The following is a 27,891-nucleotide window of genomic DNA, read 5'->3' on the forward strand; positions in this document are numbered from 1 at the left end:
AGGGGCGTCTTGAAATTATCTTGAATGAGGAACAAAACATGGGATTATGACAGCCAGTGGTTGTGTTTGTGCAATCCCCTTGAAGAATCGTTCTCTGTTTTCCTCTGAGTTGGAAGCAAAATGGTGTATGAGGAGTTGCAGTGAAAGTGTTTTTACACCAGTTAGGTAGTGAAGAGTATGTAGTGAGAGTTTGGAACAAAGATGTTTAAAACTAAAGCAAGATAGACCACAGCCCGTCGTTTCAAATTGGGACAAATGAGTCATAGTGGGCAGAACAAGCAAGGACGAGTTAGCGAGATCCAATTGGCGCGGTCTAGTATTTATTTTTGCATATTTCCATTAGGGAACGCATACTCTGAAGTACGCGTGTACGATAACTAATTTGCCCTTTCACGCCTTCTAAACAACGCAATTTCCGGGGAAAACTTGGACAAAGGGTCAAATCTACCAAAAATAAATCCACTCTGTTCGTCAAAAAAGGTATTCAGATCAAATGTTTCATCGATGAGGTAAATTAGCAGGATATATCGGCCAAAAGCCCATCTCGTTCTATCTTCTCCCACTACCAAGTCTCTCGGCTTCTCCTCACTACCATATTTGGTAGTGAGCGGAAACGCCAAGCGGATGCTTCTCATTTATACATGTGGTGAAATATCTGTGTCGTTATTCTATCTGTGGTTGGAAGTAGTCTGTTGCTGAAGAAGGAAAACAATATGGCGGCGGTGGAGCTAGACTGGATCCCTGAAACACTGTACAACACTGCTATATCTGCAGTGGTGGACAACTACAGTCGATCTAGAAAGGACATTCGCTCCCTTCCTGAAAATATACGGTTTGATGTATACTATAAGGTAAGGACTGTCACTGTTTGCCCAAACTTTAGCTAGTTAGTCTATTGTGATTTGTTTTAATTTTTAGCCTGCTACCGTTAGGTAAATTAGCCAGCTCAGTTTCTTGTTTGTTATTGTGCCTAGCTAACATTAGCTCGCTAGTTGTTTACTCAAAAAAAAAAGCTTTTATTGTGAAATAAAGAACTTCACTAGCTGAAGTGTTTTCACAATTGTATTTGGTTCAGCAGCAAAGTCTGTGTGCCCAGGTTATGAGGCCACATTGTTGAAAAAACTAAAAGTTACAGCCAAAAACAATAGATCAATCATTTCATAATATTAATATAATCCAAGTTTATCATAATAGTAAGAACAAATGTCATTAATCAAGCACAGACTGGTTCACAATAATCAATGGCATATTGTCCCTGACAGAGTTCCCGTGCATTGAAATCACATCGTGTTAAACGAACGTGTTTTTCCATTGAGATTAAGTTGCAGTAATGAGGTGTTTTCAGAGCGGGGCAAAGAAGATAACATATGTTAACGTATTTCTTTAGTAAATAATACTGCCATCGTCGTGGAGGCTTAGGACATTCAGAAAGTATTCAGACCCCTTATTTTAAAATGGATTAAAAACAATCTACAGACAATACCCCATAATGACCACGCAAAAACAGGTATAGACATTTTTTCAAATGTGTATATAAAAAAAACGGAAATCATATTTACATAAGTAGTCAGACCCTTTACTCAGTACTTTGTTGAAGCACCTTTGGCAGCGATTACATCCTCGAGTCTTCTTGGGTATGACGCTACAAGCTTGGCACACGTATATTTGGGGCTTCTCCCATTCTTCTCTGTAGGTCACTCAAGCTCTGTCAGCTCCTCTCAAGGTCTGTCAGCTGCACAGCTATTTTCAGGTCTCTACATCAATGTTTGATGTGGTACAAGTCCGGGCTTTGGTTGGGGCCCACTTAAGGACATTTAGAGACTTGTCCCAAAGCCGCTCCTGCGTTGTCTTGGCTGTGTGCTTAGGGTTGTTGTCTCGTTGGAAGGTGAACCTTTGCCCCAATCTGAGGCACTCTGGAGCAGGTTTTCCTCAAGGATCTTTCTTTACTTTGTGCTGTTCATCATTCTCTTGATCCTGACTAGTCTCCCAGTCCCTACCGCTGAAAAACATCCCCACAGCATGATTCTGCCACCACCATGCTTCACCGCAGGAATGGTGTGAGGTTCCCTCCAGAAGTCAGGCCAAAGAGTTCAATCTTGGTTTCATCAGACCAGACATTCTTATTTCTCATGGTCTTAGTCTTTAAGTGCCTTTTGGCAAACTCCAAGCAGGCTGTCATGTGCCTTTTACGCATGTCTGGCCACTCTACCATAAAGGTCTGATTGGTGGAGTGCTGTAGAGATGGTTGTCCTTCTGGAAGGTTCTCCCATCTCCACAGAGGAACTCTAGAGCTCTGTCAGAGTGACCATCAAGTTCTTGGTCACCTCCCTGACCAAGGCCCTTCTCCCACGATTGCTCAGTTTGGCCGGGCGGCCAGCTCTAGGAAGTGTGTTGGTGGTTCCAAACTACTTCCATTTAAGAATGATGGAGGCCACAGTGTTCTTGGGGACCTTTAATGCTGCAGACATTTGTTAGGTACCCTTCCCCAGATCAGTGCCTCAACACAATCCTGTCTCGGAGCTCTAGGGACAATTCCTTTGACCTCATGGCTTGGTTTTTGCTCTGACATGCACTGTCAACTGTTGGACCTTTATATAGACAGGTGTGTCCCTTTCCAAAATCATGTCCAATCAATTGCATTTACCACAGGTGGACTCCATCTCAAGGAGGATCAATGGAAACAGTCATTTTTAATACATTTACAAAAATGTCTAAACCTGTTTTCGCTTTGTCATTATGGGGTATTGTGTGTAGATTCTTTTTTTAACCTTTATTTAACCAGGTAGGCTAGTTGAGAACAAGTTCTCATTTGCAACTGTGACCTGGCCAAGATAAAGCATAGCAGTGTGAACAGACAACACAGAGTTACACATGGAGTAAACAATTAACAAGTCAATAACACAGTAGAAAAAAAGGGGAGTCTATATACAATGTGTGCAAAAGGCATGAGGAGGTAGGCGAATAATTACAATATTGCAGATTAATACTGGAGTGATAAATGATCAGATGGTCATGTACAGGTAGAGATATTGATGGGGAAATAACGATTTTTTAAAAATCAATCTTAGAATAAAGACTGTAATGTAACAATGTGGAAAAAGTCAAGGGGTCTGAATACTTTCCGACTGCACCATATCCGTACACTGTATCTGATGCTGTCTGGACAAAAACAGCAATATTGTGCAACTTTAGCCTGCAATTCAGGGCGTTCCTGTATGTGGGCATTCCTGCGCCCCTCCCCCACTCGAGGATCCTATTTGGTTTCTCCACCTCAAACGGTTCTCTTGCTCTCAGCTATACCAACAGGGCCAGCTATGCCAGCTGGGAGGGGAGTTCTGTGAGCTGGAGGTTTTTGCCAAAGTTCTGCGAGCTTCTGACAAAAGGTAAGGTACCAAATGGACCGGGTCGTAACCCCACACACACAGACAGTCGGTGTTTCCTTTCCACTATCCGTCTCTGAGGTGGTTCCTCAAAAGACCCCCTGAAACAAGGTCTGCGCCCAAAATGCCACCCCTATTCCCTACATAGTGCACTACTTTTGAAAAGTGCTTTTAAAAAGTAGTTCACTATGTAGGGAATAGGGTGCTATGACATTACCTACCTAAGGCCACTGCAGTTTAAGAGTGGAGTCACCCACACACTCTGTCCTGCCTTGTTTTACACCACTCTGACATGATGTGTAGTGAAGGTGACCTGCTGAGACACATGCTGCCTGGCTGGACTGACTGAGTGGTTTATGACCAGAGAGCGAGAGTGGGAGGGAAAGTGTGTGTGTGTCACTCACCCCTAAAAAGATGACTCCTGTCTCATGACTGTGGGTCATGCAGCTTGGCCTTCAGTTCACACCAGTGATGGGGGAAGAACATCTATAAAATAACCCATCTTGATATTATTCTGGACGATATTATATCCATAATATAATAATAGTTTTACCTGTGCCAAATCTCCGGTGTTATTCATCCTATAGCTTGTTCTCTCATCTTCTTAAAAAAAAATATTTAAAAAATAGTTTTCAGCACTTCTATTTCCATGACTGATCAAAACTCATTTTCTCCTGGCTCTCTCTCTCGTCTCTCTGCAGCAGATTGATCAATACGTTATGGGAACATCAAATTACAATAAAATCACAGTATCGAATCGCAATACATATCGCATGACATGTCGCATCGGGAACCTAAGTATGGTGGATGTGGTATCGTGGTGGATGATCCTTAGCTACTCTGTCCCTCCTACCAGACACCTGCTACATCACTGTTTCCAGGCCCTGATGGACCATGGAGTGAAGGTGGCCTCCATACTGGCCAACTCCTTCAGCTGTCGCTGCTCCTACATTGCAGAGTCAGACGCCCACATCAAAGAGAAGGCCATTCAGTTCGGCTTCATTTTAGGTAGGTCGAAGAAGCGCGTAACGTCTGTCCCAAATGGCATCCTATACCGTATATAGTGCACTACTTTTGACCAGAACTCATAGGGCTCTGGTCAAAAGTAGTGCACTATATAGGGAATACGGTGCCATTGGGGACACACACACACAATGGCTATCTTATCCATCTTCTGAAATACTCGGTGCAACTGCAAACAAGATGACCTGCAACACCCCACTACCATACTGATGTCTGAGGCTATCTGGGAGGTACCCCAGTTGATACTTTGTTGTTATGGTCGGTTCTGTCCTCTAGGTGGCTTCCTGTCTGACGCAGGCTGGTACTGTGATGCAGAGAAGGTGTTCCTGTCGTGCCTGCAGCTGAGCACGCTCCACGACGAGGTGCTGCACTGGTACCGAGCTGTGGAGTGCTGCGTCAGGTAGGTCCTAGCTGTGTCTGGCTGGCTGGTTGTCTGTTCGTGGTTGTCTGTTCGTGTCTGGCTGGCTGGTTGTCTGTTCGTGTCTGGCTGGCTGGTTGTCTGTTCGTGTCTGGCTGGCTGGTTGTCTGTTCGTGTCTGGCTGGCTGGTTGTCTGTTCGTGTCTGGCTGGCTGGTTGTCTGTTCGTGTCTGGCTGGCTGGTTGTCTGTTCGTGTCTGGCTGGCTGGTTGTCTGTTCGTGTCTGGCTGGCTGGTTGTCTGTTCGTGTCTGGCTGGCTAGCTGGCTGTCTGTTCGTGTCTGGCTGGCTAGCTGGCTGTCTGTTCGTGTCTGGCTGGCTGTCTGTTCGTGTCTGGCTGGCTAGCTGGCTGTCTGTACGTGTCTGGCTCTCCTTGTCTATCTAGCTGGCTGTCTGTTCGTGGCTGGCTGTCTGTTTGTTTGTTTGTCTGGCTGTCTGTCTGTTCGTGTTTGGCTGGCTGTCTGTTCGTGTTTGGCTGGCTGTCTGTTCGTGTCTGGCTGGCTGGCTGTCTGTTCGTGTCTTGGCTGGCTGTCTGTTCGTGTCTGGCTGGCTGGCTGTCTGTTCGTGTCTGGCTGGCTGGCTGTCTGTTCGTGTCTGGCTGGCTGTCTGTTGTTCTGGCTGGCTGCTGTGTCTGGGCTGTCTGTTCTGTTTGTGTCTGGCTGGCTGGCTGTCTGTTTTGGCTGGCTGTCTGGCTGGCTGGCTCTCTGTCTGTTTGTGGCTGGCTGGCTGTCTGTCTGTTTGTGTCTGGCTGGCTGGCTGTTTGTGTCTGGCTGGCTGTCTGTCTGTTTGTGTCTGGCTGGCTGGCTGTCTGTTCGTGTCTGTCTGGCTGGCTGTCTGTTCGTGTCTGGCTGGCTAGCTGGCTGTCTGTTCGTGTCTGGCTCTCCTTGTCTATCTAGCTGTCTGTCTGTTTGTGGCTGGCTGGCTGTCTGCGTGTCTGGCTGGCTGGTTGTCTGTTTGTGTCTGGCTGGCTAGCTGGCTGTCTGTTGTGTCTGGCTGGCTAGCTGGCTGTCTGTTTGTGTCTGGCTGGCTGTCTGCTGTCTGGCTAGCTGGCTGTCTGTACGTGTCTGGTCTGCTGGCTGTCTGTTTGTCTGTTTGTTTGGTCTGGCTGGCTGTCTGTTTGTGTCTGCTGGCTGGCTGGCTGTCTGTTGTGTGGCTGGCTGGCTGTCTGTTCTGTTTGTGTCTGGCTGGCTGTCTGTTTGTGTCTGGCTGGCTGTCTGTTTGTGTCTGGCTGGCTGTCTGTTTGTGTCTGGCTGGCTGGCTGTCTGTTTGTGGCTGGCTGGCTGTCTGTTGTGTCTGGCTGGCTGGCTGACTGCTGGCTGTCTGTTTGTGGCTGGCTGGCTGTCTGTTTGTGGCTGGCTGGCTGTCTGTTTGTGGCTGGCTGTCTGTTTGTGTCTGGCTGGCTGGCTGTCTGTTGTGTCTGGCTGGCTGTCTGTTCGTGTCTGGCTGGCTGTCTGTTCTGTGCTGGCTGTCTGTTCGTGTCTGGCTGGCTGTCTGTTCGTGTCTGGCTGGCTGGCTGGCTGTCTTCTGTTGGTGTCTGGCTGGCTGGCTGTCTGGCTGCTGTCTGGCTGGCTGGTCTGTTTGTGTCTGGCTGGCTGTCTGTTCTGTTTGTCTGGCTGGCTGGCTGTTTGTTCTGGCTGGCTGGCTGGCTGTCTGTTGGCTGTCTGTCTGGCTGGCTGGCTGGCTGTCTGTTCGTGTGGCTGGCTGGCTGGCTGTCTGTGTCTGCTCTCCTTGCTGGCTGGCTGGCTGTCTGTTGTGCTGGCTGGCTGGCTGTCTGTTTGTGGCTGGCTGGCTGTCTGTTTGTGTCTGGCTGGCTGTCTGTTTGTGTCTGGCTGGCTGTCTGTTTGTGTCTGGCTGGCTGTCTGTTTGTGTCTGGCTGGCTGGCTGTCTGTTTGTGGCTGGCTGGCTGTCTGTTTGTGTCTGGCTGGCTGTCTGTTTGTGTCTGGCTGGCTGTCTGTTCGTGTCTGGCTGGCTGGCTGGCTGTCTGTTCGTGTCTGGCTGGCTGGCTGGCTGTCTGTTCGTGTCTGGCTGGCTGTCTGTTTGTGTCTGGCTGGCTGTCTGCTGGCTGGCTGGCTGTCTGTTCGTGTCTGGCTGGCTGGCTGTCTGTTCGTGGCTGGCTGGCTGGCTGTCTGTTCGTGTCTGGCTGGCTGGCTGGCTGGCTGGCTGGCTGGCTGTCTGTTCGTGTCTGGCTGGCTGGCTGGCTGTTTGGCTGGCTGGCTGGCTGTTTGTGTCTGGCTGGCTGGCTGTTTGTGTCTGGCTGGCTGGCTGTTTGTGTCTGGCTGGCTGTCTGTTCGTGGCTGGCTGGCTGGCTGTCTGTTCGTGGCTGGCTGGCTGGCTGTCTGTTCGTGGCTGGCTGGCTGGCTGTCTGTTCGTGTCTGGCTGGCTGGCTGGCTGTTCGTGTCTGGCTGGCTAGCTGGCTGGCTGTTCGTGTCTGGCTGGCTAGCTGGCTGTCTGTTCGTGTCTGGCTGGCTGTCTGTTCGTGTCTGGCTGGCTGTCTGTTCGTGTCTGGCTGGCTAGCTGTTCGTGTCTGGCTGGCTAGCTGGCTGTCTGTTTGTGTCTGGCTCTCCTTGTCTATCTAGCTGGCTGTCCTTGTCTATCTAGTTGGCTGTTCTTGTCTATCTAGCTGGCTGTCTGTTCGTGTCTGGCTGTTCTTGTCTATCTAGCTGGCTGTCTGTTCGTGTCTGGCTGTCCTTGTCTATCTAGCTGGCTGTCCTTGTCTATCTAGCTGGCTGTCCTTGTCTATCTAGCTGGCTGTCCTTGTCTATCTAGCTGGCTGTCTGTCTGTTCGTGTCTGTCCTTGTCTGGCTGTCTGTTCGTCTGGCTGGCTGTCTGTCCTTGTCTGGCTGTCTGTTCGTGTCTGGCTGGCTGTCTGTAATAGTTTCTGAATAAAGGTGTTCTAGCTTGAGTTAATTTTCCTCATTGCTGGTAGGTACAGGAGCCTCTTTCCCTCATCTGTTCTCTGTGTTCCTCAGGCTGCTCCATGTCCGTAATGGGAACTGTAAATACCACCAGGGAGAAGAGACATTCAAGCTGGCCCAGTCCTACATGGACAAACTAGCCAAACACGGCCACCACGCCAACAAAGCAGCCCTGTATGGAGAGCTGTGTGCCTTGCTCTTTGCCAAGAGTCACTACGATGAGGTAAGCTTTTCTTTTTATTTCTTCACAAAATCTCTTTTCAAACCAAAGCTTTTTCAAACTTACTCTTATTCAATCATAAACCGGTAGTAAAAAAACCTGTTAAGTCATATTTTTATTTTTTTATTCTGTGTGTGAGCCATACAGGATATTGTTCTCCCTACACTACCAGAAAATGCTAAACGTCAGGCCCGAGGAGGCTAGCAAGAAACTTTGGATTTAGAAAGTCCTTTTTTGTTGTTGTTGATCAGACTGATTTTTGACGTCACAGGATAAGAGCATCTACTTAAATGACCCTCATTTTTAAATTTTTTTAATGATGAGTCTTGGTTCCTGCTCCTGTGTGTCGAAGGCCTACAGGTGGTGTATAGAAGCCATGAAGGAGATCACAGAGGGCCTGCCTGTCAAAGTGATGGTGGATGTCCTCAGGCAAGCCTCCAAGGTAACAGCAATGTTATGGAAGTCGGTGGCTGTGGCTCAAAAAGGCACTGCGTTTGACCAGGACCCATTTTTTTGGCACACTCTGTTCTGGTTGAAAAGTAGTGTCCTAATAGAGGCAATTGTGGGTGTTTCATTTTGGGACACACGTGAAATGTTATGTGGGACGGTGTTTGAGACGCTGTGGAAATATTAGTGACTGAGACATGGTTTGCTAAAGGATAACATCAATCCTATTCCGTCCCCTTGCCCTCTGGGAAGGAACTAGCCGTGTATCCATACAATATAAGCTGTGTGTCTGTGGCTGACCGCAGAACTGGAGGTAATATAGAGAGACTAGAACACAATTCATTCATTTTTTTCCCAGAAAAAACTTCAGTTGTGGCAGGTCTGATAAGAGAAAGGTAAATAGATATACAGTGCCTTGCGGAAGTATTCGGCCCCCTTGAACTTTGCGACCTTTTGCCACATTTCAGGCTTCAAACATAAAGATATAAAACTGTATTTTTTTTGTGAAGAATCAACAACAAGTGGGACACAATCATGAAGTGGAACGACATTTATTGGATATTTCAAACTTTTTTAACAAATCAAAAACTGAAAAATTGGGCGTGCAAAATTATTCAGCCCCCTTAAGTTAATACTTTGTAGCGCCACCTTTTGCTGCGATTACAGCTGTAAGTCGCTTGGGGTATGTCTCTATCAGTTTTGCACATCGAGAGACTGACATTTTTTCCTCCTTGCAAAACAGCTCGAGCTCAGTGAGGTTGGATGGAGAGCATTTGTGAACAGCAGTTTTCAGTTCTTTCCACAGATTCTCAATTGGATTCAGGTCTGGACTTTGACTTGGCCATTCTAACACCTGGATATGTTTATTTTTGAACCATTCCATTGTAGATTTTGCTTTATGTTTTGGATCATTGTCTTGTTGGAAGACAAATCTCTGTCCCAGTCTCAGGTCTTTTGCAGACTCCATCAGGTTTTCTTCCAGAATGGTCCTGTATTTGGCTCCATCCATCTTCACATCAATTTTAACCATCTTCCCTGTCCCTGCTGAAGAAAAGCAGGCCCAAACCATGATGCTGCCACCACCATGTTTAACAGTGGGGATGATGTGTTCAGGGTGATGAGCTGTGTTGCTTTTACGCCAAACATAACGTTTTGCATTGTTGCCAAAAAGTTCAATTTTGGTTTCATCTGACCAGAGCACCTTCTTCCACATGTTTGGTTTGTCTCCCAGGTGGCTTGTGGCAAACTTTAAACAACACTTTTTATGGATATCTTTAAGAAATGGCTTTATTCTTGCCACTCTTCCATAAAGGCCAGATTTGTGCAATATACGACTGATTGTTGTCCTATGGACAGAGTCTCCCACCTCAGCTGTAGATCTCTGCAGTTCATCCAGAGTGATCATGGGCCTCTTGGCTGCATCTCTGATCAGTCTTCTCCTTGTATGAGCTGAAAGTTTAGAGGGACGGCCAGGTCTTGGTAGATTTGCAGTGGTCTGATACTCCTTCCATTTCAATATTATCGCTTGCACAGTGCTCCTTGGGATGTTTAAAGCTTGGGAAATCTTTTTGTATCCAAATCCGGCTTTAAACTTCTTCACAACAGTATCTCGGACCTGCCTGGTGTGTTCCTTGTTCTTCATGATGCTCTCTGCGCTTTTAACGGACCTCTGAGACTATCACAGTGCAGGTGCATTTATACGGAGACTTGATTACACACAGGTGGATTGTATTTATCATCATTAGTCATTTAGGTCAACATTGGATCATTCAGAGATCCTCACTGAACTTCTGGAGAGAGTTTGCTGCACTGAAAGTAAAGGGGCTGAATAATTTTGCACGCCCAATTTTTCAGTTTTTGATTTGTTAAAAAAGTTTGAAATATCCAATAAATGTCGTTCCACTTCAATGATTGTGTCCCACTTGTTGTTGATTCTTCACAAAAAAATACAGTTTTATATCTTTATGTTTGAAGCCTGAAATGTGGCAAAAGGTCGCAAAGTTCAAGGGGGCCGAATACTTTCGCAAGGCACTGTATGAGCTTTGGTCAAAAGTAGTGCACTATAGGAGGTGGAAGGAATAACAGGAATAACAGGAATAACAGGAATAACAGGAATGACAGGAATAACAGGAATAACAGGAATAACAGGAATGACAGGAATGACAGGAATAACAGGAATAACAGAAATAACAGAAATAACAGGAATGACAGGAATGACAGGAATAACAGGAATAACAGAAATAACAGAATATCTGTGTCCTATTGTGATGATTGTAAAAAGAAGAAATGACAATAAATATGTTGAAAAACAAAACAAGTAGTGCACTAAATACGGACTAGGTTTAAATATGGGACGCAGTCGGAGAATACAGGGTAACGTCTGCTTGGCTGTGTCTCTCTCTTTAACAGGCCTGTGTTGTGAAGAGGGAGTTCAGGAAAGGTAACGTCTGCTTGGCAGTGTCTCTCTCTTTAACAGGCCTGTGTTGTGAAGAGGGAGTTCAGGAAAGGTAACGTCTGCTTGGCTGTGTCTCTCTCTTTAACAGGCCTGTGTTGTGAAGAGGGAGTTCAGGAAAGGTAACGTCTGCTTGGCTGTGTCTCTCTTTTTAACAGGCCTGTGTTGTGAAGAGGGAGTTCAGGAAAGGTAACGTCTGCTTGGCTGTGTCTCTCTCTTTAACAGGCCTGTGTTGTGAAGAGGGAGTTCAGGAAAGGTAACGTCTGCTTGGCTGTGTCTCTCTCTTTAACAGGCCTGTGTTGTGAAGAGGGAGTTCAGGAAAGGTAACGTCTGCTTGGCTGTGTCTCTCTCTTTAACAGGCCTGTGTTGTTCAGAAGAGGGAGTTCAGGAAAGGTAACGTCTGCTTGGCTGTGTCTCTCTCTTTAACAGGCCTGTGTTGTGAAGAGGGAGTTCAGGAAAGGTAACGTCTGCTTGGCTGTGTCTCTCTCTTTAACAGGCCTGTGTTGTGAAGAGGGAGTTCAGGAAAGGTAACGTCTGCTTGGCTGTGTCTCTCTCTTTAACAGGCCTGTGTTGTGAAGCTTGGCTGGGAGTTCAGGCCTGTGTTGTGAAGAGGAGTCTGCTTGGCTGTGTCTCTCTCTTTAACAGGCCTGTGTTGTGAAGTCTGGAGTTCAGGAAAGGGAGTTCAGGAAAACGTCTGCTTGGCTGTGTCTCTCTCTTTAACAGGCCTGTGTTGTGAAGAGGGAGTTCAGGAAAGGTAACGTCTGCTTGGCTGTGTCTCTCTCTTTAACAGGCCTGTGTTGTGAAGAGGGAGTTCAGGAAAGGTAACGTCTGCTTGGCTGTGTCTCTCTTTAACAGGCCTGTGTTGTGAAGAGGGGAGTTCAGGAAAGGTAACGTCTGCTTGGCTGTGTCTCTCTTTAACAGGCCTGTGTTGTGAAGAGGGAGTTCAGGAAAGGTAACGTCTGCTTGGCTGTGTCTCTCTCTTTAACAGGCCTGTGTTGTGAAGAGGGAGTTCAGGAAAGGTAACGTCTGCTTGGCTGTGTCTCTCTCTTTAACAGGCCTGTGTTGTGAAGAGGGAGTTCAGGAAAGGTAACGTCTGCTTGGCTGTGTCTCTCTCTTTAACAGGCCTGTGTTGTGAAGAGGGAGTTCAGGAAAGGTAACGTCTGCTTGGCTGTGTCTCTCTCTTTAACAGGCCTGTGTTGTGAAGAGGGAGTTCAGGAAAGGTAACGTCTGCTTGGCTGTGTCTCTCTCTTTAACAGGCCTGTGTTGTGAAGAGGGAGTTCAGGAAAGGTAACGTCTGCTTGGCTGTGTCTCTCTCTTTAACAGGCCTGTGTTGTGAAGAGGGAGTTCAGGAAAGGTAACGTCTGCTTGGCTGTGTCTCTCTCTTTAACAGGCCTGTGTTGTGAAAGAAGGGAGTTCAGAAGAGGGAAGGTAACGTCTGCTTGGCTGTGTCTCTCTCTTTAACAGGCCTGTGTTGTGAAGAGGGAGTTCAGGGAACGTCTGCTTGGCTGTGTTCTTTAAGGAAAGGAGTAACGTCTGCTTGGCTGTGTCTCTCTCTTTAACAGGCCTGTGTTGTGAAGAGGGAGTTCAGGAAAGGTAACGTCTGCTTGGCTGTGTCTCTCTCTTTAACAGGCCTGTGTTGTGAAGAGGGAGTTCAGGAAAGGTAACGTCTGCTTGGCTGTGTCTCTCTCTTTAACAGGCCTGTGTTGTGAAGAGGGAGTTCAGGAAAGGTAACGTCTGCTTGGCTGTGTCTCTCTCTTTAACAGGCCTGTGTTGTGAAGAGGGAGTTCAGGAAAGGTAACGTCTGCTTGGCTGTGTCTCTCTCTTTAGGGAGTTCAGGAAAGGTAAGGCCTGTGTTGTGAAGAGGGAGTTCAGGAAAGGTAACGTCTGCTTGGCTGTGTCTCTCTCTTTAACAGGCCTGTGTTGTGAAGAGGGAGTTCAGGAAGGTAACGTCTGCTTGGCTGTGTCTCTCTCTTTAACAGGCCTGTGTTGTGAAGAGGAGTTCAGGAAGGTAACGTCTGCTTGGCTGTGTCTCTCTCTTTAACAGGCCTGTGTTGTGAAGAGGGAGTTCAGGAAAGGTAACGTCTGCTTGGCTGTGTCTCTCTCTTTAACAGGCCTGTGTTGTGAAGAGGGAGTTCAGGAAGGTAACGTCTGCTTGGCTGTGTCTCTCTCTTTAACAGGCCTGTGTTGTGAAGAGGGAGTTCAGGAAAGGTAACGTCTGCTTGGCTGTGTCTCTCTCTTTAACAGGCCGTTCTAACGTCTTGGCTGTGTCTCTCTCTTTAACAGGCCTGTGTTGTGAAGAGGGAGTTCAGGAAAGGTAACGTCTGCTTGGCTGTGTCTCTCTCTTTAACAGGCCTGTGTTGTGAAGAGGGAGTTCAGGAAAGGTAACGTCTGCTTGGCTGTGTCTCTCTCTTTAACAGGCCTGTGTTGTGAAGAGGGAGTTCAGGAAAGGTAACGTCTGCTTGGCTGTGTCTCTCTCTTTAACAGGCCTGTGTTGTGAAGAGGAGTTCAGGAAAGGTAACGTCTGCTTGGCTGTGTCTCTCTCTTTAACAGGCCTGTGTTGTGAAAGAGGAAAGGTAACGTCTGCTTGGCTGTGTCTCTCTCTTTAACAGGCCTGTGTTGTGAAGAGGGAGTTCAGGAAAGGTAACGTCTGCTTGGCTGTGTCTCTCTCTTTAACAGGCCTGTGTTGTGAAGAGGGAGTTCAGGAAAGGTAACGTCTGCTTGGCTGTGTCTCTCTCTTTAACAGGCCTGTGTTGTGAAGAGGGAGTTCAGGAAAGGTAACGTCTGCTTGGCTGTGTCTCTCTTTAACAGGCCTGTGTTGTGAGGGAGTTCAGGGGAGTTCAGGAAAGGTAACGTCTGCTTGGCTGTGTCTCTCTCTTTAACAGGCCTGTGTTGTGAAGAGGGAGTTCAGGAAAGGTAACGTCTGCTTGGCTGTGTCTCTCTCTTTAACAGGCCTGTGTTGTGAAGAGGGAGTTCAGGAAAGGTAACGTCTGCTTGGCTGTGTCTCTCTTTAACAGGCCTGTGTTGTGAAGAGGGAGTTCAGGAAGGTAACGTCTGCTTGGCTGTGTCTCTCTCTTTAACAGGCCTGTGTTGTGAAGGGAGTTCAGGAAAGGTAACGTCTGCTTGGCTGTGTCTCTCTCTTTAACAGGCCTGTGTTGTGAAGAGGGAGTTCAGGAAAGTTCAGGCCTGTGTTGGAAAGGGAGTTCAGGAAGGTAACGTCTGCTTGGCTGTGTCTCTCTCTTTAACAGGCCTGTGTTGTGAAGAGGGAGTTCAGGAAAGGTAACGTCTGCTTGGCTGTGTCTCTCTCTTTAACAGGCCTGTGTTGTGAAGAGGGAGTTCAGGAAAGGTAACGTCTGCTTGGCTGTGTCTCTCTCTTTAACAGGCCTGTGTTGTGAAGAGGGAGTTCAGGAAAGGTAACGTCTGCTTGGCTGTGTCTCTCTCTTTAACAGGCCTGTGTTGTGAAGAGGGAGTTCAGGAAAGGTAACGTCTGCTTGGCTGTGTCTCTCTCTTTAACAGGCCTGTGTTGTGAAGAGGGAGTTCAGGAAGGTAACGTCTGCTTGGCTGTGTCTCTCTCTTTAACAGGCCTGTGTTGTGAAGAGGGAGTTCAGGAAAGGTAACGTCTGCTTGGCTGTGTCTCTCTCTTTAACAGGCCTGTGTTGTGAAGAGGGAGTTCAGGAAAGGTAACGTCTGCTTGGCTGTGTCTCTCTCTTTAACAGGCCTGTGTTGTGAAGAGGGAGTTCAGGAAAGCCGAACAGCTGATTAAACACGCTGTGTTTCTGGCACGGTATGAATTCCTTGTTTTTATTATGGTAACACTTTTTATATTTTAATGTATCCTTTTATAAATCCTTTTATAGGTTGGCCAACCTCAGTGTTTTATATATTGTGTGTATGTATATATCTCTATATATCTCTATATATCTCTATATCTATATCAGACCAGCCTCAATTCGTCAGGTCATGGACTTTACAAGGTGTTGAAAGCGTTCCACAGAGATGCTGGCCCACGTTGACTCCAATGTTTCCCACAGTTGTGTCAAATTGGCTGGATGTCCTTTGGGTGGTGGACCATTCTTGATACACACTCATGGAAAATTCCCAGCAGTTCTTGACACAAACCGTTGTGCACCTGGCACCTACTACCATACCCTGTTCAAACCGTTGTGCACCTGGCACCTACTACCATACCCTGTTCAAACTGGTGCACCTGGCACCTACTACCATACCCTGTTCAAACCGGTGCACCTACTACCATACCCTGTTAAAACCAGTGCACCTACTACCATACCCTGTTAAAACCGGTGCACCTACTACCATACCCTGTTCAAACCGGTGCACCTACTACCATACCCTGTTCAAACCGGTGCACCTGGCACCTACTACCATACCCTGTTCAAACCAGTGCACCTACTACCATACCCTGTTCAAACCGGTGCACCTGGCACCATACCCTGTTCAAACCAGTGCACCTACTACCATACCCTGTTCAAACCGGTGCACCTACTACCATACCCTGTTCAAACCGGTGCACCTACTACCATACCCTGTTCAAACCGGTGCACCTACTACCATACCCTGTTCAAACCGGTGCACCTACTACCATACCCTGTTCAAACCGGTGCACCTACTACCATACCCTGTTCAAACCGGTGCACCTACTACCATACCCTGTTCAAACCGGTGCACCTACTACCATACCCTGTTCAAACCGGTGCACCTACTACCATACCCTGTTCAAACCGGTGCACCTACTACCATACCCTGTTCAAACCGGTGCACCTACTACCATACCCTGTTCAAACCGGTGCACCTACTACCATACCCTGTTCAAACCGGTGCACCTACTACCATACCCTGTTCAAACCGGTGCACCTACTACCATACCCTGTTCAAACCGGTGCACCTGGCACCATACCCTGTTCAAACCGGTGCACCTGGCACCTACTACCATACCCTGTTCAAACCGGTGCACCTACTACCATACCCTGTTCAAACCGGTGCACCTGGCACCTACTACCATACCCTGTTCAAACCGGTGCACCTACTACCATACCCTGTTCAAACCGGTGCACCTACTACCATACCCTGTTCAAACCGGTGCACCTACTACCATACCCTGTTCAAACCGGTGCACCTACTGCCATACCCTGTTCAAACCGGTGCACCTACTACCATACCCTGTTCAAACCGTTGTGCACCTGGCACCTACTACCATACCCTGTTTAAACCGGTGCACCTACTACATACCCTGTTCAAACCAGTGCACCTACTACCATACCCTGTTCAAACCAGTGCACCTACTACCATACCCTGTTCAAACCGGTGCACCTACTACCATACCCTGTTCAAACCGGTGCACCTACTACCATACCCTGTTCAAACCGGTGCACCTACTACCATACCCTGTTCAAACCGGTGCACCTACTACCATACCCTGTTCAAACCGGTGCACCTGGCACCTACTACCATACCCTGTTCAAACCGGTGCACCTACTACCATACCCTGTTCAAACCGGTGCACCTACTACCATACCCTGTTCAAACCGGTGCACCTGGCACCTACTACCATACCCTGTTCAAACCGGTGCACCTACTACCATACCCTGTTCAAACCGGTGCACCTACTGCCATACCCTGTTCAAACCGGTGCACCTACTACCATACCCTGTTCAAACCGTTGTGCACCTGGCACCTACTACCATACCCTGTTTAAACCGGTGCACCTACTACCATACCCTGTTCAAACCGGTGCACCTACTACCATACCCTGTTCAAACCGGTGCACCTACTACCATACCCTGTTTAAACCGGTGCACCTACTACCATACCCTGTTCAAACCGGTGCACCTACTACCATACCCTGTTCAAACCGGTGCACCTACTACCATACCCTGTTCAAACCGGTGCACCTACTACCATACCCTGTTCAAACCGGTGCACCTACTACCATACCCTGTTCAAACCGGTGCACCTACTACCATACCCTGTTCAAACCGGTGCACCTACTACCATACCCTGTTCAAACCGGTGCACCTACTACCATACCCTGTTCAAACCGGTGCACCTGGCACCTACCACCATACCCTGTTCAACGACACTTCAATATTTTGTCTTGCCCATATTCACCCTCTGAATCGCACACAGACACAATCCATGTCTCAATTATCTCAAGGCTTAAAAATCCTTCTTTAACTCATCTCCTCCCCTTCTTCTACACTGATTGAAGTGGATTTAACAGGTGACATAATGGATCGTAGCTTTCACCTGGTCAGTCTGTCATGGAAAGAGCAGGTGTTCTTAATGGCTCTCTCTCTCTCCCTGTCTCTCGCTCTCCCTGTCTCTCGCTCGCTCTCTCCCTCTCCCTGTCTCTCCCTCTCCCTGTCTCTCGCTCTCCCTGTCTCTCGCTCTCCCTGTCTCTCGCTCTCCCTGTCTCTCGCTCTCCCTGTCTCTCGCTCTCCCTGTCTCTCGCTCTCCCTGTCTCTCGCTCTCCCTGTCTCTCGCTCTCCCTGTCTCTCGCTCTCCCCCTCTCCCTCCCTGTCTCTCGCTCTCCCTGTCTCTCGCTCTCCCTGTCTCTCGCTCTCCCTGTCTCTCGCTCTCCCTGTCTCTCGCTCCCTCTCCCCCTCCCTCTCTTTTTCTTTCTTTAATTATTTGTGTTCCTGGATCACTCTGTTTCAGGGAGCATTTTGGACAAAAGCATCCCAAATACTCAGACACTCTGCTGGACTATGGCTTCTACCTCCTGAACGTAGATAACATCTGCCAGTCAGTGGCCATCTACCAGGTGGGTTGTTCATATGGACTATACACTACCTTTTTATCTAGGGTGGCAACATGTCACAACTTTCCCCAAATCCTGGTTAGACAATTCCTGGAATCAGGAAAACCTGGGAATTTGGGGGAAAGTTCCCAGAGTTTTTCAACCCTAAAATCCCCTTTTTAGTTAGTTCCCTGGTCAAAAGTAGTTCACTAGTTCACATCCAGAAGGCGAGGTCAGTACAGGTGCATCAAAGCTGGGACCGAGAGACTGAAAAACAGCTTCTATCTCAAGGCCATCAGACTGTTAAACAGCCATTACTAACATTGAGTGGCTGCTGCCAACATACTGACTCAATCTCTAGCCACTTTAATAATAAAACATTGGATGTAATACATGTATCACTAGCCACTTTAAACAATGCCACTTAATATAATGTTTACATAACCTACATTACTCATCTCATATGTATATGTATATACTGTACTCATTTAAACTGCTGCATCTACTGCATCTTGCCATCTTTATGTAATACATGTATCACTAGCCACTTTAAACTATGCCACTTTGTTTACATACCCTACATTACTCATCTCATATGTATATACTGCACTCTAAACCATCTACTGCATCTTGCCTATGCAGTTACTGTACTCTATACCATCTACTGCATGCAGTTCGCCATCTCATCCATATATTTATATGTACATATTCTTATTAATTCCTTTACACTTGTGTGTGTATAAGGTAGTTGTTGTGAAATTGTTAGGATTACTTGTTAGATATTACTGCACGGTCGGAACTAGAAGCACAAAGCATTTCGCTACACTCGCATTAACATCTGCTAACCATGTGACCAATAAAACCGTGATTTGATTTGACTACATCCATATGCTGGTTTCTCTCTCTCTCATGTGCAGACAGCTCTGGACATCAGACAGTCTGTATTCGGGGGGAAGAACATCCACGTAGCGACTGCTCACGAAGACCTGGCTTACTCCTCCTACGTACACCAGTACAGCTCAGGGAAATTCGCCAACGCTCTGTGAGTAGCTACTCCTTCCTTCCTCTACTACTCCTGGACTGGCTTTAACCCTGCTAGATAATTACGTTAGACTCCCCCTTTTTTTAATCTTTTTTTTTTTTTTGGACTATTTATCTGCATCCTGAAAGGCCTCCTATTCCCTAATATAGTGCACTACTGTTGACAAGAGGGAATAGGGGTGTCGGGGGTGAACTATGACATGAATAAGGTGCCATTTTTGGGACGCAGACTTGAATAATTTTTCTGTCATTTCCGTAGTTTGCTGGTACTGTAAAAGTCTCAAGTCACTCAAGGTTACTGTAAGTCTAACGCTCAGGGCGTGTACCTTTTTTTTTTATGGGAATAGAAGCCCAAAGAAGGAATAGGAACTAGGAATAGTCGATTCTGATGAAGATATAGCGGACCATAAGGAAGGATTGTAAAGGGTTTCGTCTGTCATTTTGTAGTGTGTCAGAACCCACCCTTCATGTTTATGTTTGGTCAGTACTCTCATCTCCTCCTAACCCTCAAATACCTAGTATACATAGTACTTCAAAAGTAATCTGTTTTCTTGGAAAGGGTTGTTGTTCTGAACAGTGTGTCTAAGTGTCAGCCTCTTACTCAAGCATTCTGTTTGTTTCTCCAGATTCCATGCAGAACGTGCCATAGACATCATAACTCACATTCTCCCTGAAGACCATCTACTACTGGCCTCCTCCAAGAGGGTCAAAGGTGATTTTCCTCCCCCCATTCTAAATCGCTGAGTCACTCCAAGCTGGCATCTGAGTCATCACAGTGCTATGTAGTGCCTCTGGAGCGTGGCTTTGACCACAGTCAGTCATGAGGAGAAACGGCAAAGTCCTTTTTGACTACTCTTCCTATAAAGTATTTATTGAGATGTTATTGACTGTTTCTAGCTCATGGCCAGATTGTGTGGATGTTGGTCGTGTGATGTGTAATCATATACAGGTGAAGTCGGAAGTTTACGTACACCTTAGCCAAATACATTTTAAACTCAGTTTTTCACAATTCCTGACATTTAATCCTAGTAAAAATTCCCTGTTTTAGGTCAGTTAGGATCACCACTTTATTTTAAGAATGTGAAATGTCAGAATAATGGGAGTTTTTATTTCTTTCGTCACATTCCCAGTGGGTCAGAAGTTTACATACACTCAATTAGTATTTGGTAGCATTGCCTTTAAATTGTTTAACTTGAGTCAAATGTTTCGGGAAGCCTTCCACAAGCTTCCCACAATAAGTTGGGTGAATTTTGGCCCATTCCTGCTGACAGAACTGGTGTAACTGAGTCAGGTTTGTAGGCCTCCTTGCTGGCACACGCCTTTTCAGTTCTTCCCACACATTTTCTATGGGATTGAGGGCAAGGCTTTGTGATGGCCACTCCAATACCTTGACTTTGTTGTCCTTAAGCCATTTTGCCACAACTTTGGAAGTATGCTTGGGGTCATTGTCCATTTGGAAGACCCATTTGCGACCAAGCGTTAACTTCCTGACTGATGTCTTCAGATGTTGCTTCAATATATCCACATAATTTTCCTCCCTCGTGATGTCATGTAATTTGTGAAGTGAACCAGTCCCTCCTGCAGCAAAGCACCGCCACAACATGATGCTGCCACCCCTGTGCTTCACGGTTTGGATGGTGTTCTTCAGCTTGCAAGCCTCCCCCTTTTTCCTCCAAACATAACGATGGTCATTACGGCCAAACAGTTCTATTTTTGTTTCATCAGACCAGAGGACATTTCTCCAAAAAGTACAATCTTTGTCCCATGTGAAGTTGCAAACCATAACCGGCTTTTTTAATGGCGGTTTTGGAGCAGTGGCTTCTTCCTTGCTGAGCGGCCTTTCAGGTTATGTTGATATAGGACTCGTTTTACTGTGGATATAGATACTTTTGTACCTGTTTCCTCCAGCATCTTCACAAGGTCCTTGTTGTTCTGGGATTGATTTGCACTTTTCACACCAAAGTACGTTCATCTCTAGAAGACAGAACGCGTCTCCTTCCTGAGCAGTATGATGGCTGTGTGGTCCCATGGTGTTTATGCTTGCGTACTATTGTTTGTACAGACGAACGTGGCATTTGGAAATTGTTCCCAAGGATGAACCAGACTTGTGGAGATCTGCAATTTTTTCTGAGGTCTTGGCTGATTTCTTTAGATTTTCCCATGATGTCAAGCAAAGAGGCACTGAGTTTGAAGGTAGGCCTTGAAATACATCCACAGGTACACCTCCAATTGACGTCAAATGAGGTCAATTAGCCTATCAGAAGCTTCTAAAGCCATGACATCATTTTCTGGAATCCAAGCTGTTTAAAGGCACAGTCAACTTAGTGTATGTAAACTTCTGACCCACTGGAATTGTGACACAGTGAAATAATCTGTCTGTGAAAAAATGACTTGTGTCATGCACAAAGTAGATGTCCCAACCGACTTGCCAAAACTATAGTTTGTTAATACGAAATTTGTGGAGTTGTTGAAAAATGAGGTTCAATGACTCCAACTTAAGTGTATGTAAACTTCTGACTTCAACTGTATATATTACTGCCTCCCCCAGTTCTGATCCTGGAGGAGATCGCCATCGACAACAAGGAGACGTCTGTATCTAACCCTGTGTTTCCTCCCCACCCAGCTCTGATCCTGGAGGAGATCGCCATCGACAACAAGGAGACGTCTGTATCTAACCCTGTGTTTCCTCCCCACCCAGCTCTGATCCTGGAGGAGATCGCCATCGACTGCCACAACAAGGAGACGGAGGAACGCCTGCTGCAGGAGGCCTATGACCTGCACCTGTCCTCTCTGCAGCTGGCCAAGAAAGCCTTCGGAGAGTTCAACGTCCAGACAGCCAAACACTACGGGAACCTGGGACGGCTCTACCAGTCCATGAGGAAGTTCAAGGTTGGGGGGGGGGGCAGGCAAAGGAGACACACACACTGCTGTCCAATGGTAGTGCTGCAGCCCCTGAAGGCAGCAATTTGATCACCTGATACACTACTTTCTCTACCGCTGTCTATCCTACCTCTCTCTCTCCACAACATTTTAAACTGTGTGTTGTAGGAGGCTGAAGAGATGCACATCAAGGCCATCCAGATCAAGGAGCAGCTTCTGGGGCAGGAGGACTATGAGGTGGCTCTGTCTGTGGGTCATCTGGCCTCGCTCTATAACTATGACATGAACCAGTATGAAGATGCTGAGAGACTCTACCGACGGTCCATCTCCATCGGTAAGTGTACATAATGACAAAGTGGAAACATGTTTTTAGACATGTTTGTAAATAAAAGATAAACAGAAATACCTTATTTGCGTAAATATTCAGACCCTTTGCTATGAGACTTGAAATTGAGCTCCGGTGCATCCTGTTTCCATTGATCATCCTTTGTTTGATTGGAGTTCACCTGTGGTAAATTCAATTAATTGGACATGATTTGGAAAGGCACAGACCTGTCTATATAAGGTTCCACGGTTGACAGTGCATGTCAGAGCAATGAGGTCCATAGAGCTCTGAGACAGGATCGTGTCGAGGGCACAGATCTGGGGAAGGGTACCAAAAAATGTCTGCAGTATTGCAGGTCCCCAAGAACACAGTGGCCACCACCATTCTTAAATGGAAGAAGTTTGGAACCACCAAGACCCTTCCTAGAGCTGGCCGCCCGGCCAAACTAAGCAATCGGGGGAGAAGGGCCTTGGTCAGGTGACCAAGAATCTGACTAGTCACTCTGACAGAGCTTAAGAGTTCTTCTGTGGAGATGGGATAACCTTCCAAAAGGACAACCAACTCTGCAGCACTCCACCAATCAGGTCTTTATGGTAGAGTGTCCAGACGGAAGTCACTCCTCAGTAAAAGGCACATGACAGCCCACTTGGAGTTTTCCAAAAGGCACCTAAAGGATGTCGACCAGGAGAAACAAGATTCTCTGGTCGGATGAAACCAAGATTGAACCCTTTGACCTGAATACCTAGAGTTACGTCTGGAGGGAACCTGGCACCATGCCTACGGTGAAGCGTGGTGGCGGCACCATGCCTACGGTGAAGCGTGGTGGCGGCACCATGCCTACGGTGAAGCGTGGTGGCGGCACCATGCCTACGGTGAAGCGTGGTGGCGGCACCATGCCTACGGTGAAGCGTGGTGGCGGCACCATGCCTACGGTGAAGCGTGGTGGCGGCACCATGCCTACGGTGAAGCGTGGTGGCGGCACCATGCCTACGGTGAAGCGTGGTGGCGGCACCATGCCTACGGTGAAGCGTGGTGGTGTTTTTCAGAAGCAGGGACTGGGAGACTAGTCAGGATCGAGGGGAAAGATGAATGGAGCGATCCTTGATGAAAACCTGCTCCAGAGTGCTCAGCACCACAGACTGGGGTGAAGGTTCACCTTCCAACAGGACTACGACCCTAAGCACAAAGCCAAGACAACGCAGGAGTTGCTTCGGGAACAAGTTTCTGAATGTCCTTGAGTGGCCCAATCAGAGCCCGGACTTGAACCTGATCGATCATCTCTGGAGAGACCTGAAAATAGCTGTGCAGCGACACTCCCCATCCAACCTGGCAGAACTTGAGAGGATCTGCAGAGAAGAATGGGAGAAACTCCAGATGTGCCAAGCTTGTAGCGTCCTACCCAAGAAGACTTGAGACTGTAATCGCTTTCAAAGGTGCTTCAACAAAGTACTGAGTAAAGGGTCTGAATACTTAAGTAAATGTCATATTTCCATTTGTTTAATACATTAGCAAACATTTCTAAAAACTAGTTTTTTGCTTTGTCATTGTGTGTGTTGATGAGGGGGGGATAATGCAATACATTTTAGAATAAGGCTGTAACGTTACAAAATGTGGGAAAAGTCCAGGGGTATAAATACTTTCTGAATGCACCGATTTACAGTACCAGTCAAAGGTTCGGACACACCTACTCATTCAAAGGTTTTTCTTTATTTTTAAAAATTTTCTACATTGTAGAATGATAGTGAAGACATCAACACTATGAAATAACACATATGGAGTCATGTAGTAACCACAAAAGTGTTAAACAAATTAAAATATATTTGAGGTTCTTCAAAGTAGCCACCCTTTGCCTTGATGACAGCTTTGCACACTCTTGGCATTCTCTCAACCAGCGTCATAAGGTAGTCACCTGGAATGCATTTCAATGAACAGGTGAGCCTGTTAATTTAATTTGTTTTGTATATATATTTTTTTAAATTAATAAAAAATGAAAAGCGGAAGTATCTTGAGTCAAGTGTTCAACCCTCTTTATGTTTTGGAAAGTTCAGGAGTAAAATGTGCAAATCAAATCATATAAGTTGCATTTAATCTTTATTTAACTGGGCAAGTCAATTAAGAACAAATTCTTATTTTGAATGACGGCCTACACCGGATGACATTGGGCCAATTGTATGCCTCCCTATGGGACTCCCAATCACGGCCGGTTGTGATACGGCCTGGAATCAAACCCGGGTATATAATGATGCCTGTAGCACTGAGGACTAGTACCCAACATATTCAATCTGTCCCTCAACCGAGCTGTGAATTTCAACCTCAAAACAGGGTGGTTTTTCAATGCCTTGCAAAGAAGGGCACCGATTGGTAGATGGGTAAACACAAGTTCACAAAGAAGGGCACCGATTGGTAGATGGGTAAACATAAGTTCACAAAGAAGGGCACCGATTGGTAGATGGGTAAACATAAGTTCATAAAGAAGGGCACCGATTGGTAGATGGGTAAACATAAGTTCACAAAGAAGGGCACCGATTGGTAGATGGGTAAACATAAGTTCACAAAGAAGGGCACCGATTGGTAGATGGGTAAACATAAGTTCACAAAAAAAACAGACATTGATTATCCATTTAAGCAGTGTGAAGTTATTAATTACACTTTGGATGGTGTATCAATACACCCAGTCACTACACAGATACAGACGTCCTTCCTAACTCAGTTGCTGGAGAGGAGGGAAACCGCTCAGGGATTTCACCATGATGCCAATGGTAACTTTAAAACAGTTTGAGTTTAATGGCTGTGATATGAGAACTGAGGATGGATAAACAACATTGTAGTTACTCCACAATACTAACTTAAATGAGTGAAAAGAAGGAAGCCTGTACCGAATAAAAAATATTTAAAAACATGCGTTGTGTTTGCAACAAGGTACTTAAATAATACTGCAAAAAAATGATTTTTGTTTTTGTCCTGAATACAAAGCGGGGCAAATCCAACACATCACTGAGTACAATCTTCAAATTTTTATGCGTAATTGTGGCTGCATCATGTTATGGGTATGTTTGTCAGCAGCAATAACCAGGGAGGGTTTTTTGGGGTGTTGAAAAGAAATAGAATACAGCTATGCACAGGCAAAATCCTAGAGGAAAACCTGGTTCAGTCTGCTTCCCACCAGACATTGGGAGACAAATTCACCTTCCAGCAGGACAATAACCTAAAACACAAGGCCAAATATACACTGGAGTTGCTTACCAAGACAACATTCAATGTTCCTGAGTGGCCAGGTTACAGTTTTGACTTAAATCGTCTTGAAAATCTATGGCAAAACTTGAAAATGGCTTCCTATCAATGATCAACAACCAACTTGACAGAGCCTGAAGAATTTAGAAAAGAATAATGGGCAAATGTTGCACAATCCAGGTATGCAAAGCTCTTCGACTTACCCAGAAACACTCACAGCTGTAATGATTATAACATGCATTGACTTAGGGTTGAGAACTTAACTAATCAAAATATATTAGTGTTTTATTTTTTTTTTAAATTAAAAAGTTAGAATTTTTCTTTGACATTTTTAAAAGTATTTTGTTTTAGATGGTTGACAATCAAATCCATTTTTAAATCTCACTTTTGCGACACAACAAAATGTGGAATAAATCAAGAGGTGTGAATACTTCTCTGATGCCACATGCTTGTCGGTCTTCTTCTGTTTTTTGTTTTTACTCGTGGTTTATCTTTCCCCTGTCAGGTAAGAAACTATTTGGCGAGGGCTACAGCGGTCTGGAGTACGACTACCGGGGGCTGATCAAACTCTACAACTCAGTAGGGAACTATGAGAAGGTGTTTGAGTATCACAACGTCCTGTCCAACTGGAACCAGCTCCGGGATAGGCAGTTTGCTGTGGCGGACGCCCTAGAGGATGTTAATACTAGTCCCCAGCAGACACAGGAAGTGGTACAGACCTTCCTACTGGCCCAGAGCTATGGGCCTTCACGAGCCTGCCTGGGCTGAGACACACACACACACACACAGCAAGAAGCATCCAGGATGGGACTGGTTCACCAGCCCCCTCACACCAATCCAAGGAGCTAACTAATTATTTGACTTTTCTAAGAAGAGAACAGAGAGAGAGACGTTTCATCATGGAAATCTCACAAACCGCCACTTTTTATTTTTAAGTTCATTTTCTTACTTTTGCCTTTTTTTTAAAATTATTTTAATTTGGGGGTTTTGATAACTTATTTTGTATCTGAACCAGTGTAGCTCTGACCACCAGGAGAATACACTGTGTCCCACTGTCACTCTCTCTCCGTAGGAGACATGGAATACCCTACTATATTATTTTGTCACCTCAGCCCCCCTCGTCGTAGTCAACGGCCAGGGGATAGTGCGTCGTTTAGGACGCAGACTGAGAAATGTTTTTACCCAGGTGTCACCACACGGGTAGGATGATTCATATACGTATACACACCATGACTAGGGGGGCGCTGTGTTGAAGTCACGTGCCAACAACATGGCACTCCCCAACCATTGTAAAAAAAATTGGAGGCTAAAGAAATGCATTGTCTACATTTTGTTTTTGCCACACTTATTCAATTAAACACCTTAAGGGCATACCTTTTAAATTATGAGATTAAAAAAATATATATATATAAAACGTATTTTCTTCAAAGTATATTTTTTGTTTTAAGTTCCAATGTTACTGTCCCCACTACAACAAAATTCCTAAATACATGTGATTTTTGTCCTTGAGAGACATTGTTAATTGAAATATTGAAGAATTCCATTCATTCCTATGGAGGACTGCTGCTTCTGTACTAATATGGAGGACTGCTGCTTCTGTACTAATATGGAGGACTGCTGCTTCTGTACTAATATGGAGGACTGCTTCTTCTGTACTAATATGGAGGACTGCTTCTTCTGTACTAATATGGAGGACTGCTGCTTCTGTACTAATATGGAGGACTGCTGCTTCTGTACTAATATGGAGGACCAGTGGCTTCAAAAGCCTCTCATTGGCCAATACACAGCATCTATGCCTCTCATTGGCCAATACACAGCATCTATGCCTCTCATTGGCCAATACACAGCATCTATGCCTCTCATTGGCCAATACACAGCATCTATACATCATTGGCCAATACACAGCATCTATGCCTCTCATTGGCCAATACACAGCATCTATACATCATTGACCAATACACAGCATCTATGCCTCTCATTGGCCAATACACAGCATCTATGCCTCTCATTGGCCAATACACAGCATCTATGCCTCTCATTGGCCAATACACAGCATCTATGCCTCTCATTGGCCAATACACAGCATCTATACATTATTGGCCAATACACAGCATCTATACATCATTGGCCAATACACAGCATCTATACATCATTGGCCAATACACAGCATCTATAAATCATTGGCCAATACACAGCATCTATACATCATTGGCCAATACACAGCATCTATACATCATTGGCCAATACACAGCATCTATACATCATTGGCCAATACACAGCATCTATACATCATTGGCCAATACACAGCATCTATACATCATTGGCCAATACACAGCATCTATGCCTCTCATTGGCCAATACACAGCATCTATACATCATTGGCCAATACACAGCATCTATACATCATTGGCCAATACACAGCATCTATACATCATTGGCCAATACACAGCATCTATGCCTCTCATTGGCCAATACACAGCATCTATACATCATTGGCCAATACACAGCATCTATACATCATTGGCCAATACACAGCATCTATACATCATTGGCCAATACACAGCATCTATACATCATTGGCCAATACACAGCATCTATACATCATTGGCCAATACACAGCATCTATACATCATTGGCCAATACACAGCATCTATACATCATTGGCCAATACACAGCATCTATACATCATTGGCCAATACACAGCATCTATACATCATTGGCCAATACACAGCATCTATACATCATTGGCCAATACACAGCATCTATACATCATTGGCCAATACACAGCATCTATACATCACAGCATCTA

At 46.0% G+C, this 27,891-nt stretch overlaps 1 protein-coding gene across 1 annotated transcript; it reads left to right on the plus strand.

The window, feature by feature from the left end:
- LOC115122208 (amyloid protein-binding protein 2-like) lies at nucleotides 1-26,635 on the plus strand. Its single transcript, XM_029651400.2, has 13 exons — nucleotides 1-851; nucleotides 3,295-3,383; nucleotides 4,237-4,388; nucleotides 4,680-4,803; nucleotides 7,787-7,955; nucleotides 8,305-8,394; nucleotides 14,565-14,632; nucleotides 17,524-17,629; nucleotides 18,523-18,647; nucleotides 19,273-19,358; nucleotides 21,345-21,535; nucleotides 21,695-21,860; nucleotides 25,588-26,635. The coding sequence occupies exons 1-13, from the start codon at nucleotides 714-716 to the stop codon at nucleotides 25,848-25,850; spliced, it is 1,767 nt and encodes a 588-aa protein (XP_029507260.1). The 5' UTR covers nucleotides 1-713; the 3' UTR covers nucleotides 25,851-26,635.
- The last annotated feature ends 1,256 nt before the right edge of the window (nucleotides 26,636-27,891 follow it).

This window comes from Oncorhynchus nerka, linkage group LG11, assembly GCF_034236695.1.
Source record: "Oncorhynchus nerka isolate Pitt River linkage group LG11, Oner_Uvic_2.0, whole genome shotgun sequence".
In the NCBI taxonomy this organism is placed as follows: Eukaryota; Metazoa; Chordata; class Actinopteri; order Salmoniformes; family Salmonidae; genus Oncorhynchus; species Oncorhynchus nerka.